The following is a 16,395-nucleotide window of genomic DNA, read 5'->3' as shown; positions in this document are numbered from 1 at the left end:
GTGCTTGACAGGATGCACATAACTCTGCAATGTTGGGTTTCCAGCAGTTTGCAGAAGAGGATGTCTTCCTTAATTGACCCCCATAAACGTAACGGGACATATACCAGGAGCTGTGCCAGGCCCGCCACGTCTGTTGACTCATCCAGCTGTAACGCAAATAATTCACTGGCTTGAATGCGAAGCAGTAATTGTTTCTCCTGCCATGTCACTGATGCGTCGTGTTGTTTATGAAGGCATTGTCTGTCTAGTTTTTTGGGGCATTTTCCCCAGCATTGTCCCAGCAATATCCGTGGCAGCAGGAAGAATTAAGTCGTCCACAATAGTAAGGGGCTTGCCTGTCCTAGTCACTCGGTAGCTCACCATATAAGACGATTCTAGACCCTTCTTATTAACATCGAAAGTCGTCTTTATTCTCGCTCAAAAAATCTCCCGTGGCTTATTTTATGTGTACAGTGCTGTCTGTCTGACCATTGGTTCACCCCGGGTTCGTATGAAGGGGAACATGCGTCATGAATACTAAATACTGTCATGACCAGAGGAGGCTGGTGGGAGGAGCTATAGGAGGACGTGAGCATTGGAATGGCTGGAATGGAATCTATGGAACGGTATCAAACACATGGAAACTACACATTTGACTCCGTTCCATTGATTCCATTCCAGCCGTTACAGTGAGCCCGTCCTCCTGTAGCGCCTCCCACCAGCCTCCTCTGGTCATTACCCGAGGTAAGGCACAAGAGTTCATCTTCTCTTTAGCTCCTCAGTAAGATTCTTATCTTGAATAGTTCTCTAGTCTTTATGGGGTTGGTGATGAATCAATGGACATGTCACTATATGACACCAGATATATCAGAAGAACAGTTCCCTTCGTGTTTCTCATTGTGAATTCACCATCACTCATCCTCTTTATTCTTCACATAATAATGGAATTACATCAGCTGCTTCTGCTTCGACAGGTAGTGTTCTAACAAGGAGCTTTGTATGGAGAAGACCAGCAGAGAGAGAAAGAGAGAGAGAGATAGAAATAGAGAGAAATCCACATCCGTTTGCACCCAAACCCTCCTCTCTCTCCTTGTCTCCAAGGAAACTTGAGGGCTTCCTTGAGAGAAAGTGAAGTGGTGAGAAAGATGGTGAGAGAGAGTGGGAGGGAGTGAGACATGGAGAGGGAGGGAAATATGAATTATTCCCGACCCTGACACACCAGAGCAGTCAAGTATCCTGTATTTTTCCTCACTGTGTCGGAGCGAGGGACAGTGACATGATGCTGCCGAGAGGAGAGCAGCCGGCCGCTTGTTTTGTCCTTATTGGAGGAGAGATGTTATGTTCTGTTTCTCTGTTCAGTTAGAGACAGAGGGAGGAGGGCTGCTTTTTATATTATTGATGGGGGAAGTCCTGTCCACATGCACCCGCGCGCACACACACACACACACACACACACACACACACACACACACACACACACACACACACACACACACACACACACACACACACACACACACACACACACACACACACACACACACACACACACACACACACACACACACACACACACACACACACACACACACACACACACACACACACACACACCGCTGACTATGAACAAAAAAGCTGTTAGGGATTTAACAGATATTACCTGTTCTTTACCGAAGAATTATGTTTTAGAATAATACAACATATATGCTGCTCTAGTACTTCAAAGAATTCAACACAATTGACAACTACCTGGAACTAAATGGTTCATAGAGGCGCTGCTTTGATGAATCACAAAGACACAAGATGGCCGACCCTTAAGAGTAAGATCCAGAGTAGATTGTTGTAGTGTTACTCCCCCTGAAGATGAAGCATCAAGATTATCTATAGTACTACACATCTGTCAGACAGATGAGACGGCTCTCTGGTTGTAGAGAGAGACTCGTCTCTATCCATCCATCTCTCTCGGTCTCTGTCTCTGCAGTCAACAGATGGCCTAGTGTGAAATGATCTGGTATGTGTTAATTACCAACCACGCTGGGCAAGAGGAAACCAGCTCTGAGTGTGTGTTGAAGAGTGTGAAGAACACACACATCTGAGTACTCAAGCACACACTCATGCAGACACTCATGCAGACACACAGACAACGCACACACATAGTTTACACGGAAACCTGTAGGTTGGTTTACACCGTTATAGTAACAAAAACAGTGTACAGTATATACTGTAGCCCTCACCATCGGGTCTGAGAGTTTTCTATGGATTCATTAAGTACCAGCGCATATTTTCAACTGGTTCAACGTCATTACAACATGTTAATACTATGGAGGCAGAATTATCATATCCTCTACATGTTAATACTATGGAGGGAGACTTATCATATCCTCTACATGTTAATACTATGGGGGGAGAACTATCATATCCTCTACATTGTCGTGTCTTTGGCTATGCCGGATTAAGTGATATGACATGCTATTCTATAAAATCCTTTCTCTGTAATTAATATTACCTGATTGAGCTAATCATGTAAATGTAATTAACTAGAAAGTCGGGGCACCACGAAAGAGTGTTTATAGAGCTGTTATCTTCCGAATAAACTCTTAAAGACCTAGTAATATTTTACATCAATAGCAATCAATATCTATCGTCACCTTATTTTAGTCTCATCTGAAAGTTGTAAACTCTTGGTTATCTACACGAACTCTGGCTAACAAGTTGAATTAGCAATACAAAATTGGGTTTAATTATTTATTTACTAAATACCTAACTAATCACACAGAATTACATATACACAGAATGCAAATTATGTCGTACAGAAAATGTCCCTGGTGGACGGAGCCGACATGACGGCTGGTTACACAAAGGAAAGGGGGTTGGGTTTGAGTGAAAGAGCAGGAAGACTGAGGAACAAAGGGAGAAGCCATGCTATCGTAAATACATTATCTTATGCATTCTAAATTACCGTCCATTTGGAGAAGGAAAATGCAATAAATATTTACTCTGAGCTGCGCTTCGGTAGGTTGGTCGTAGATGCTGGCCGTGTTGGCCAACAGCGATCTTCCTGTCCTTGGAAGAATATCTCTGGTGGTAAATTGGATACGTTGTAGTATTGTCGTTGTGTGTTAGACTGGATACGTCATCCATCCTTTCCTAGCCCACGTATACAGCGGCCGCTGCTAACTCAACAGCTAGCAGGTATCACTTCTGTAGTGAATAAGAGTTCAAAGTTCATACCATTCGCAACCAAAGCCCACGCTGAGGTTGGCTTAGTTCTGGAGTTGACATGTTAGTCCTTTTTAACGTATGGACCGTCGTCTTATCATCCTCGGAACAGAAGGTTACATTTTCGTCAAGGGCTTATATAGTGGAGGGAGAGAAGGGTGTTTTTCATAGTTTATAACCCATGTCTCTTCACACGGGCGGGCCAATGATTGAGCAGAGCCCTAACCTTATGAAAACTCAATTCTCTCATTTGGAAGCTAAAATTACATTTAATCTTTTCACAAATAGTTTCATATTCAAACATTTAAATTGCACAACAATTCCATGTGAATCTGATAACTAGAATGTGTAGACTTTCCCAGATACAGTTTATGTCATCCTGTCATCAGTCATAATGTCTCAGATGACAACCGAACTGACATCATATTCATTAAGTACCAGCGCATATTTTCAACTGGTTCTATTACCGAAATATGGTTCCTTTCCCCCCACTTGTTTGATGTTCCCAGACTCTCTATGTTTAACAAAGGCTATTCAAGAGTCCTTCAGTAGAGTCAAGCGAGAGAGGGGAGAAAGGTATTTATGGGGGGGGGGGTCATAAACCTTACCCACAGGCCAACGTCATTACAACATGTTAATACTATGGAGGCAGAACTATCATATCCTCTACATGTTAATACTATTGAGGGAGAACTATCATATCCTGTACATGTTAATACTATGGAGGGAGAACTATCATATCCTGTACATATTAATACTATGGAGGGAGAACTATCATATCCTGTACATGTTAATACTATGGAGGAAAACATAAGTGAGATAGATGCTGTATGTGCCACCTTTTCCCCACAAAAGGGCTTTATAACAAGACAAAAATACTCCTCAGTTTCATCAGCTGTCCAGGTGGCTGGTCTCGAATGATCCCGCAGGTGAAGAAGCCGGAATGTAGAGGTCATGAGCTGGCGTGGTTACACGTGGTCTGCAGTTGTGAAGCCGATTGGACTTACTGCCAAATTCTTTAAAATGACGTTGGAGGCGGCTTATGGTAGAAAAATTAACATTCAATTATCTGGCATTCCTGCAGTTAGCATGCCAATTGCATGCTTCCTCAAAACTTGAGACATCTGTGGCATTGTGTTGTGACACAACTGCACATTTTAGAGTGCCCTTTTATTGTCCCCAGTACAAGGTGCACCTGTGTAATGATCATGCTGTTCTAATCAACTTCTTGATATGCCACACCTGTCAGGCGGATGGATTATCTTGGCAAAGGATTGTTGCGGCTTTGAGGGACAAAGACAGAAGTTACCCTGGGCCGTATGCACACACATACTGTAGCTCAGATATTGGCTGGAGGATCATTTGTTATTTGTTTATTTGGTGGAGAAATACATTAAACCTTTGTATGGCTGTGTGTATATCTCTCTTTTGCTGTCTCTCTCTCTTCCTTTTCTCTCTCTCTCTTTCTCTTCTTTCTTCTCTCTCTTTCTCTTCTCTCACTCTCTCTCTTTCTCTTCTCTCACTCTCGCTCTTCCTCTTCTCTTCCTTTTCTCTCTCTCTCTCTCTCTCTCTCTCTCTCTCTCTCTCTCTCTCTCTCTCTCTCTCTCTCTCTCTCTCTCTCTCTCTCTCTCTCTCTCTCTCTCTCCCTCTTCTCTCGCTCTCTCTCTCTTCCTCGTCTCTCGCTCTCTCTCTTCTCTTCCTCTTCTCTCCCTCTCTTCCTCTTCTCTCCCTCTCCTCCTCTTCTCTCCCTCTCTTCTCTCTCTCTCGCTCCCCCTTCATCTTCTCTCGCTCTCTCTTTTTTCCTCTACTCTCTCTCTTCTCTTCCTCTTCTCTCCCTCTCTTCTCTCTCGCTCTCTCTTCGTCTTCTCTCTCTCTCGTTCTCTCTCTCTCTCTCTCTCGCTCTCCCTCTTCTCTCTCTCTCGCTCTCCCTCTTCTCTCTCTCTCTCTCTCTCTCTCTCTCTCTCTCTTCCTCTTCCTTCTATCAGTCTCTCTTCTCTTCCTCTTCTCTCCCTCTCTCTCTCTCACACTTTTCCTCTCTATACCAGAGCATCTGTTTTCTGACCTAGACCTTGTGGCGTGTGTGTGTGCACGTGCGTGTTGGATCCAGAGACAGGACAGGATGACTAGATGAAAGGTTTGTGGAGTTGAAAGGAAGAGCATGGTGTCATCCTCACTAAAGGACAACCAGACAGGACACACAACAGCAAGGATGCTACTCTATACCTCTCCATGTTAACAGTTTATGGCATCTGAAGAGATACAGACAACTGTAGAACTGAACACAATGTTTCCACCATTTTTCTCAGAGTATCGTATTGCTTTTTTGGTTTACGGCCAAAATACTTTAGAAAAGATAACTTATACAAAAATGATATTTGCCAAAAATGAAGATTGCCCTTTTAAGACTTAAACACTCCATCTAAAGAGGTCTCTAGGTTTCACTAGTTCCTTCTCACAGTGTTAATTCTGTCCTGTATTCTGCCATTCTCCAGTCCTCCTCCTCTCACCCTCTTTCCTTTCTTTAACTTACTTGTTTACCCACAATTCCCCTGGGTAATTAGCAGTGTGATAATGAACCGTGTTGGAGGCACAAACACACACACAAACCCACACACACATACACATTTAATCACACACCACACATACACACACTTACCACAGATACACACATATACACATGACACACTTCACACACAAACAATATACACCACACACTCCACACCATACGCACACACACACCACATACACACACACACACACTGACACACACTTCCTGCATGACAGAGAAAACAATAAGAGCTGTCTCCACTGGGACCAGGTGGTCATGTGGGATCAATACTGGATCACTGTCAGCACCCTTCTAACCCCTGGTCTGACCTCTGCACCCTTCTAACCCCTGGTCTGACCTCTGCACCCTTCTAACCCCTGGTCTGACCTCTGTACCCTTCTAACCCCTGGTCTGACCTCTGCACCCTTCTAACCCCTGGTCTGACCTCTGTACCCTTCTAACCCCTGGTCTGACCTCTGTACCCTTCTAACCCCTGGTCTGACCTCTGCACCCTTCTAACCCCTGTTCAGACCTCTGCACCCTTCTAACCCCTGGTCAGACCTCTGCACCCTTCTAACCCCTGGTCTGACCTCTGCACCCTTCTAACCCCTGGTCTGACCTCTGCACTCTTCTAACCCTTGGTCTGACCTCAGCACCCTTCTAACCCCCGGTCTGACCTCAGCTGTATAGAGCACAGCATGAAAACTGTCCCTAAGTCAGTTTCTAATATTATAAAATATTAAGGTCTAGCATGTGTGTGTGTACAGATGTAGGATCTTTATTTGATCACCCTGTTCCAGGAGAAGTTTCCTGTGTGTGTGTGTGTGTGTGTGTGTGTGTGTGTGTGTGTGTGTGTGTGTGTGTGTGTGTGTGTGTGTGTGTGTGTGTGTGTGTGTGTGTGTGTGTGTGTGTGTGTGTGTGTGTGGGTGTGTATGTGTGGGTGGGTGGGTGGGTGTGTGTTTGAACATGTTTAACTATACTTGTTGGGATCAGAAGTCCCCAGAAGAATAATAAACAAAGAAATATTTGACCAACTAGGGACATTTTGTTAGTCCCCACAAGGTCAAATGCTATTTCTATGGGGTTTAGAGTTAAGGTTAGAATTAGTGTTAGGGTTAGAATTATGTTTAGGGTTAGGAGCTAGGGTTAGGTTTAGGGGTTAGGGAAAATAGGATTTTGAATGGGACTGAATTGTGTGTCACCACAAGGTTAGTTTTTCAAGACTGTGTGTTTGTGTGTTTCCCCCCAGGAAACATCCTCCTCCCTTGGTGATTTATCTCTCTCTTCTCTCCTCCTACGTCCTCCTTTCTTTCTAATTCTTTCCTTCCCCTCTTCTCTCCTTTAATCTCCACTGCCTCTTCTCTCTCTAACAGCCTGTGTGTTATAACATTGTTCAGTATGCCGGTCCATCTCAATATTCTAAAATGGCTTCCTCTCCTTGTCACCTCACCTTAAAGGCCCAGTGTAGTCAAAAGCGGGATTTCACTGAGTTTTATATATATTTCCACACTATGAGGTTGGAATAATACTGTGAAATTGTGAAAATTATGATCATGTATTTTTAGTGAAAGATCTGTTTAAAAATGTATATTTTGGTGGGATGGAGTTTTGGCCTGCCTGGTGGTGTCGCCAGGTGGTGAATTAATTAATAGACCAATAAGAAAGAGGGTTCCTCACCTTGCTGCCAATAACAGCTAGTTTTCAGCTTTCCCCTCCCCACTCAAACCCCTCCCAGACATTCATAGCAACATTTTTGCTTGAGAAAATCAATCTTTGCTAAGAAGCTATTTTTGTTTATTTTTTTACTATTTTAATTGAAAACAATCACAGTAAGGTACTTAATTGTTACCCAGAAATGATTTGATGTTGAGATAAAAAAATAAAAAATGTCTGCATTGGGCCTTTAAATCCTAAATGATCTGAAATCACAGGATAAGTAAAAACAACATGGTGGACACCTGTCCAATTCTTTCACATCAGAACAGATGAAAGAGAAGAGAGAAGACAAGTAGAGGAAGCAACTTTAGACTATTGAGACACAGCCTGAATGTGCTAATTGGACAGAGTTGAAAGACACAGGGGAAAAGTGCAGTGAACCATAATGAGAACCATAAAAAGAGCAAAGGAAAATGGAAAGACGTTGCCAACCACAAACACGATCAATCACACCTAGACATCACATCAAACCACTGCCCCACCCTCCTCCTCTTCTCCTCCCATCTTCTCTGTTCCATCGTTTCCATGGTAACTGGGAACAAAGGCCCACACAGGTGAGTGAGTGTCTCTTTTCTTGTGGTGGTGACTGACAAGCACACCTGATTGGAATTTCAATGTTTTCCCAGCCCATCTGTCTCTCTGAGGCTCTGGAAGCTAGGGATGGTTAATTACAGTACAAATCAGTCATTTAGGAGACTGACTGCCCATCCAGCCACAGCGCCAAACACCACCCCCACTAGCGTTTCTTCTCCACAATGAGTCTGGATTTGCTTTCCTCCCTGACATCTTGTAGAATGCAAACACATTCTAAACGTTCTGATTGGTTCCAGAAACCAATGGGTTGGGCTAGAGCGAGCCATCATGAACCATGAATCACATCATTGGCTTTGATACTCTGATTGGTTAGAGACGATCCAATCACAGATACATTTGTTTTGTAGTGAGCACAAACAACTTCTAGGATGGCTGAACAACTTTTAGGATTCAGGCTGAATGTATGTAGAGATCGATACAGCAGCGGAATTCAATTCAGGGTGAGTCGTCGGGCAAGTCATTTAGCAGGTTGAATGTTGGTAAATCGTCGCCAATGGAAGTTAAATAAACGTCATGGAAACAGTTGAATTGAAACTATTATAAAAATCTTGGATGGATGTTTGGCTGGCATCTAATGGAATATTAAGTGGTAGCAATTTGTCCATTGTTGTATGTTTGATACTGATTCTGTGTGTGTGTGTGTGTGTGTGTGTGTGTGTGTGTGTGTGTGTGTGTGTGTGTGTGTGTGTGTGTGTGTGTGTGTGTGTGTGTGTGTGTGTGTGTGTATGTGTCTCCTGTAGGAGCTGTTTACAGCAGAGTGTAAGTTTAAGGAGTCTGTGTTTGAGAACTACTATGTGATCTACTCGTCGATGCTGTACAGACAGAATGAGTCTGGGAGGGCCTGGTTCTTGGGCCTGAACAAGGAAGGACAGCCCATGAAGGGCAACCGAGTGAAAAAGACCAAACCAGCCGCTCACTTCCTGCCCAAACCTATAGAAGGTAAGGGGGTTGTCACACACACATGGATGCACACACACACACACACTCACACGCTCTAACACTCTGATCTCTCCTGTTCTCTGTAGTTGCCATGTACAAGGAGCCGTCGTTGCACGACGTCAGGGAGACATTGCCTAAAGTTGCCGGAGTCCCGCCCAGCAAAAGCACAACCAGCGAACCAGTGGCCATGAACGGGGGCAAACCAATCAACAAACCCGACCCGAAGGAGACTGCAACATAACCCTGCCCCCTCCTCTCCCCCCGCACGACAGAGACTTGAGACTCTGCCCACTGCACTCAAACTCTCACCTTGATTGGTCAATTATGGGCTAAGTCCCACCTCCTCTCTCTCTCTCTCTTTCTCTTTTTGGCTGATTCGGTGCAGTGGTGTTCGAGATGAGGAAATGGACCACTCCATTTGGGGAATGGGGGAGGGGAGGTGGAAGGGAGAAGAGGAGGGGAGAAGGAGGAGGAAGGTGTTGACGAGGAGGAGGAGGAAGGGAAGGAGGAGGAGGGGGATTGGCTGATTTGTATCGGCTAGATAAACTACAAACTTGGACAGCAGAATGCCCTACCTACGTGATACGGAATGCCTTTTTCAAATCCTTACGATTATTTTTCTGTGACAATCTGTGAGAATGATGACGAAGCGTTTTTTTTCCCTCTTCCTTTTTGCCAGGTAGCCTTGCCTGCTGATGGCTACCCATAAGCCCCCTCTCTCACTCTGACGCACTATAGCAACAGAGTCCATCCATATTGACCACAGTCTGTTTGTTCGTCTGTTTACCAATTTGTTTGTTTATAATTCTATACCCAAAATGCACCAGCGACGGTCTGGATAGATTGTTGTACAGACACAAAACAGGATTGTCATCTTCTATTTTTCAAATGATTGTCTCTCTCTCTCTCTCTCTCTCTGTCTCTCTCATTCTTTCTTAGCTTCTCTCTCTCGCTCCCTCTCTCATTCCTTCATTCTATCTTAGTTTCTTTCTCTCTCTGTTTCTCTCTCTCTCATTCTTTCTTAGTTTCTTTCTCTCTCTGTTTCTCTCTCTCTCATTCTTTCTTAGCTTCGCTCTATCTCTACCTCCACATCTCTATTCTATTTCTTACTATCACTATTTTCTCTGTGTGTGTTTGTAGGTTCATTTAGGCAGTGAATGATACAGGAGGGCAATACTTGTATTTTGTAAGACATGTATAGAGGGAGAGGACTGGGGCTGGGGATGAGATGTTAATGCGTTGGTAGTATTGAGGAGGTAGCAGATGCAAAGCATGGTAGGTAGGTAGAGTGCATGGTAGCAGAGTAGCTAGCATGCCCAGAGAAGCTATGAGTTTCTATCCAGAGCCATGGTCAATTCAGGACATGAATTGAAATTCCAATTCAATATTTGAAAAGTGCCAAAAGTTGCACAAGGGTGACCGACATGTAGCATTTTCACTGGCAACGTATAGGTAACTGCCTAAAATAATGGAAACACTTGAGTAAATGAGGGATGCCAAGTATATTGAAAGAATGTGCTTCCACACAGGTGTGGCTCCTGAGTTAATTAAGCAATTAACATCCCATCTTAGGGTAATTTATAAAAATGCTGGGCAGGCCATTATATTGGCTACCATGGCTATGCCCCCCTAGGATGATAAGGGTCCCCCATCCACAGGGCAGAAGTGGTAACTGAACGTTTTGATGAGCATGAAGATGGTGTAAACCACATGGCCGCACAGTCACCAGATCTCAACCCAACTGAACACTTATGGGAGATTCTGGAGTGGTGCCTGAGACAACGTTTTCCGTCACCATCAACAAAACGCAGGTTAGTGTTTTTTGTCATGAATCTTGTTCTGGGGGCAGTTCTGTAGAGTGGTCACTAGCTCGCTTGCACAGGCACAAATCATAAAATCTGATTTTAAACCTAACTTTTAACCTTGATGCCTAACCCTAACCTTAAATTAACACCAAAAAGCCCATTTTCACTTTGCAGCTGGCCTATCTAAGGTGAAATCGCTCAGTTCTGCCTCTAGGACAAGACTTATGACAATAAACGTCATCCTGCCAACAAAACACCAAATGATGGAATTTCTTGCAGAAGAATAGTGTTGCATCCCTCCAATAGAGTTCCAGACACTTGTAGAATCTATTCCAAGGTGCATTGGGGCTGTTCTGGCTCGTGGCACAACGCCCTGTTACGACACTATGTTGGTGTTTCCTTTATTTTGACAGCTCCCTGTACATGCACACATAGTGAAGTTGACAAAGTCGAAGAACGTACAAAAAATATTGAAAGAACAGAGTCACTACAGGGAACAGTCCTAAACAGACCAGTCAAAGAAGTGATGTTGGAGGTTTAGCTGTTAGCTGGCATTGGTAAGAGGTACGCTGCGGTAGTCCTATATCTGTTGGCTTTCACACTGTGACTACAAACCTCCCATCCCGTCTTGGAGTTGTAGCTTTCTCATTTAGAAGCCATTGATACTTTGACGTTACCCGTCGTTTGACTTTACCCAAACTTTACCGAAACTCCCTTATTTCTAAATGAAATAAGGGAATGATGTTGGTCTGTTACGTTTTTGTGCTGAAATGTTTACTGTGAGGATCAAGATCTGTCACTTCCTGTATAAGTAGCAGAGGTAGTTCGCTGAGCCTGTAACCGTGCCTGGGACCTGAAGGCTCACGTTAGCTCCAAGAGCTTATAACAACAGTCAGCCACTGTAAAGTCTATGAGCAAAACGGGCCATGGATGCCGAATTTGCCCTGTGGCCCAGGCTGCTCATTGGCCACCGTAAACTTGCTAGCTGGGTGAGATCATAGAGAAACCACTCGAAAAGGTACGGTGTATAAAAATGAAAAGATTCCACTGGGCTGTTTGTGGGAATGTGTTGAAGCAACATTTGCTGTACTTGTCCAGTGTTTTGTCTGTACCAAGCTGAACAAAAGCTGCTGTTCTTGGCAAAGAAATGTAGAACTACAATTTGATGGTGTTGTGTCTTTGAGTTAATGGTGTTTCTGTTCCTGTTGAAACCAGAGTCCTTTAATATGGAGAGTTGGGCCAACTGTAGAGCTGGGCACCACATTGCTGCCTCTTGAGGATTCAATATTGCCCAGTGACACGAACGTGGCTGCCATCGAGCTCTGTGATGTCATAGTTCAGACTGCATTGGCCAAACTCTCTCTAAGATCTCTGATTGAATCCTGCCATCGGTGAGCTCTATGTGCTGCTGGATTCTGAATCTCTAACTGACTACTTCAAGTGAGACTGGATCAGTTTTTGTCAAATTGAATTGAATTGACTGTGCACATGTACAAACCTCTCTCTCTTTCTCTCTCCCTTTCTTTCTCTTTCTTTCTCAACATTCCATCTCATTCTTCCCCTTACCCCTGCCCACCCCTTTCTCTATCTCTCCATCTGTCTCTCTCTCTCTCAGTCTATACGTCTCTCACCTGTTGCATGGTAAACAAGAAAGGCAGTGGAGATAAGCATGTAGTACTGTAGCCTATGTGTATCAAGTCAAAACAAAAATAAGAAAAAAAAGAGATTGTGTCGGTAAGTGTACCGCTAACTTTACATACATATATATGCAAAAGAGTTTGTCTGCACTGTACAGTTTGTGTCTCCATTGTATACACAGATACAACATATTGAATAAAATATTTATATGAAGGAGACATGGTGATGTTATTGACATTACTCTGCATTGTCCCAATCTGGTACATTACAAAGAATGTTTCCTCACATCACAACGTGGCATAGGAGCTGGACAAAGGACGAATAGCTAAATAAATTAGGTAATATCTCCTCTCTATGAGTTGGTAGCTTTTTCATAAGCCCCTTAAAGGGATACCTCAGGATTTTGGCAATCGAGCCCTTTATCTACTTCCCCAGAGTCAGATGAACTCGCTGATACCATTTTTATGTATCTGTGTGCAGTATGAAGGAAGTTGCTAACTAGCATTAACGCAATTGCTAACTAGCATTAGCGCAATGACTGGAAGTATATTTTAACTGCTAGCATGCTAGTAGATAACATATACTTCCAGTCATTGCGCTAACGCTAGTTAGCATTAGCTCACAAAACTACCTCTAACTTATTTCATACTGGATGCAGAGACATAAAAATGGCATCCATGAGTTCATCTGACTGTGTGGAAGTTGATAAAGGGCAACTTTGCCAAAATCCCAAAGTATCCCTTTAAGGCCATCTCATCATCAGCTTTTAACTGCTCTCCTCTCCACTGCAACTCAAACAGCCCAGCGTTGACTCAAGGGTCTCTTCAGACTCGAGGCTTTTCGGTCATCTAAGAGGCATAACAGAAAAGAACACAGACGACATGCTGAAGACAAAGACACTGTGCCCTAGGTTGTGTCTGGCTCTTTTCAATGGAGAAAACGCTCCCATTTAGCATCATTACTTCTGCAGTGTTCCCTTGAATGTACGCTCCAGCTCGCCTGTTCAGGCCCACGTTCCCGAGCCATTTATCCACGTTGGGTCTTTTGTTTGGGTGTCGAAGTCTCTCCGTGTGCCTCTATTGGCTGTTTATCTCCTGATTGGCTCCAGTGGAGAGCTGCCAGGCGTAACATTAACCAACATCCCGGTCTAATGCCTCTAATTCTCTATGGAAAATTGAAAAGTTCTGACTGAACACGTGAAGGAAAATCCCCCATGTTTTAAACGGCATGAAGTCATCTCACATAGACAGACACACTACCGTTCAAAAGTTTGGGGTCACTTAGAAATGTCCTTGTTTTTGAAAGAACAGCACATTTTTTTGTCCATTAAAATAACATCAAATTGATCAGAAATACAGTGTAGACATTGTTAATGTTGTAAATGACAGTTTTTTATGGAATATCTACATAGGCGTACAGAGGCCCATTATCAGCAACCATCACTATTAAGATGGGCAAAAGAGCACAGACACCGGACAGAGGAACTTTGCCTAGAAGGCCAGCATCCCAGAGTCACCTCTTCACTATTGACTTTGAGACTGGTGTTTTGCGGGTACTATTTAATGAAACTGACATTTGAGGACTTGTGAGGCGTCTGTTTCTCAAACTAGACACTGTAATGTACTTGTCCTCTTGCTCAGTTGTGCACCGGGGTTTCCCACTACCTCTATTCTGGTATTCTGGTTAGGGCCAGTTTGTGCTGTTCTGTGAAGGGAGTAGTACACAGCGTTGTACGAGATCTTCAGTTTCTTGGCAATTTCTCACATGGAATAGCCTTCATTTCTCAGAACAAGAATAGACTGACAAGTTTCAGAAGAAAGGTCTTTGTTTCTGGCCATTTTGAGCCTGTAATCGAACCCACAAATGCTGATGCTCCAGATACTCAACTAGTCTAAAGAAGGCCACTTGCTTCTTTAATCAGTTTTCAGCTGTGATACCACAATTGCAAAAGAGTTTTCTAATGATCAATTAGCCTTTTAAAATTCTAAACTTGGATTAGCTAACACAATGTGCCATTGGAACACAGGAGTGATGGTTGCTGATAATGGGCCTCTGTACGCCTATGTAGATATTCCATTAAAAATCCAGCTACAATAGTCATTTACAACATTAACAATGTCTACAATGTATTTCCGATCAATTTGATGTTATTTTAATGGACAAAAAATGTGCTTTTCTTTCAAAAACAAGGACATTTCTAAGTGACCCCAAACTTTTGTACGTACACATGCAGATAGACAGACGGAGGCAGACAGGTAGGCAGGCAGACTCCCAAACATGCACACAGATACACAACACACGCAAAAACACACAGATACAACTGACTTAAATGCAGAAAATACCTCTCCAATACTCATCAATCCATGTTACACAGTGGTTGGCTGGCTACGGCTCACTGGATAGGCTGATTGGAAATGACAAAGATGTGTCTGTGATTGGGATTGGTTGATTGGAGATTTGCTAATAGAAAGATATGTTTCCTTCCTCAGTCGATTGATAGTATCTGTCCTCAATCTGTCCTTCAGTCAATGTGAAAACAGAGTCCAGAGTACCAAAACATGAATTCCAAAATGTTTGTATGAAGTCAAGCTTCAGGTGTGGCCAGAACAGGAAAAACATCATTCAGTTTGACATGCTCACAGCCTTACCCAAGATGCACCAGTTCAGAAAACTGACACAAGAAGACACAGTAGATTAAGGCACACCATTGACACAGAGATACAGTACACACACACACACACACACACACACACTTAGACAAACACACAGACATCCCCTCTCCTTTTCTAAATGATAGATGAGACTGCCAACTAATTAGGCTGTGGTAATTAAGTTTTGCATAATGTAAATTAGTCTGAGCATTGAGGGGGAAGTCGCGTAGAATCAGAGCGTATGCCAAAGCACTGACTTATGGGTATTATACAAAGTGACACAACCATGAGCCATTCTGGCCATATCTGGAGCCAACAGAAAATAAACACATTTGTCATTATGTTTACACCCCACATGTACAGACATGTGGAACCATGTTGTTGTTTGTAATGTGAGTATACTAGCTGCCCTTCACACAATTACCTGTGCTGTGTTTATTTTGAGGTAAATGTTATAATGTGTGTGTTTGGGGGTCAGGGTAAAGTCCTTTTTCACATAAAAGGTTAGAAAAGAGGCTAAATAAAATATGTCGATGAAGCTACAGAGAGAAAAGGCAAGGTTACAGTTCAGAATTCATTTGTGGAGACAAGAAAAACTATTGTACGGTAGAAATGAAATAGCGGTGGACAATCTGACACTCATGTTTATTTCCTCCTAACTCCAGCACCCTGATTACGGTTCTAAAATGTCCCCCGGCGTCAGATGGCAAGGCAGCTGAGAAGTCACAATCTGCCCTCATGTCATCCGGAGACCTCACAACGAGGAGGGTGAACTTTTCAAATGTCGCCAGAGACTTTATGAAGAGGACGCTATTTAAGAAACACACACTGCCTCAATTCCCAAAGCAATCATTGAATGTGTTCATATTCAGCCCTGTTAGGGTGAAATATTTAAATGTTACCATATACTGATCTCACCTGTTGTATATTGGCACCATTCCATATTACACAAGTTTTTTCGGAGATGCCTTCATAGTGGTCAATAAACTAACAATGATAATCCCCACGGAAACAGAGAAAAGAGAAGAGAGAAGACAGAAAGAATGAGATAGAGAGAGAGACCGAGAGACCGAGAGAGAAACAAAGGCAAAGTCTGCTCATGCTTTGTTGATTTCAAAAATATTTTGACTCAATTTGGCATGAGGGCCTGCTTTACAAACTGATGGAAAGTGGTGTTGGGCAAAAAACATATGACATTATAAAATCCATGTACACAAACAACAAGTGTGCAGTTAAAATTGGCATAAAAACACACACATTTCTTTCCACAGGGTCGGGGGGTGAGACAGGGATGCAGCTTAAGCCC

The 16,395-nt window shown here is 43.2% G+C and overlaps 1 protein-coding gene across 3 annotated transcripts in view; it reads left to right on the top strand.

Moving 5' to 3' along the window:
• Positions 1–12,656, top strand: part of LOC116354022 (fibroblast growth factor 14-like) — a 91,285-nt gene extending 78,629 nt beyond the window's left edge. For all 3 annotated transcript variants that reach the window (XM_031792779.1, XM_031792781.1, XM_031792780.1), the window contains exons 4-5: positions 8,797–8,995; positions 9,082–12,656. In XM_031792779.1, coding sequence (XP_031648639.1) covers positions 8,797–8,995; positions 9,082–9,236 — 354 coding nt within the window. In that variant the 3' untranslated portion in view covers positions 9,237–12,656. The remainder of the gene's footprint in view (positions 1–8,796; positions 8,996–9,081) is intronic.
• Positions 12,657–16,395: the final 3,739 nt, after the last annotated feature.

Source organism: Oncorhynchus kisutch, linkage group LG16, assembly GCF_002021735.2.
Source record: "Oncorhynchus kisutch isolate 150728-3 linkage group LG16, Okis_V2, whole genome shotgun sequence".
Classification (NCBI taxonomy): Eukaryota; Metazoa; Chordata; class Actinopteri; order Salmoniformes; family Salmonidae; genus Oncorhynchus; species Oncorhynchus kisutch.
This window is presented reverse-complemented; position numbering and strand designations above follow the sequence as displayed.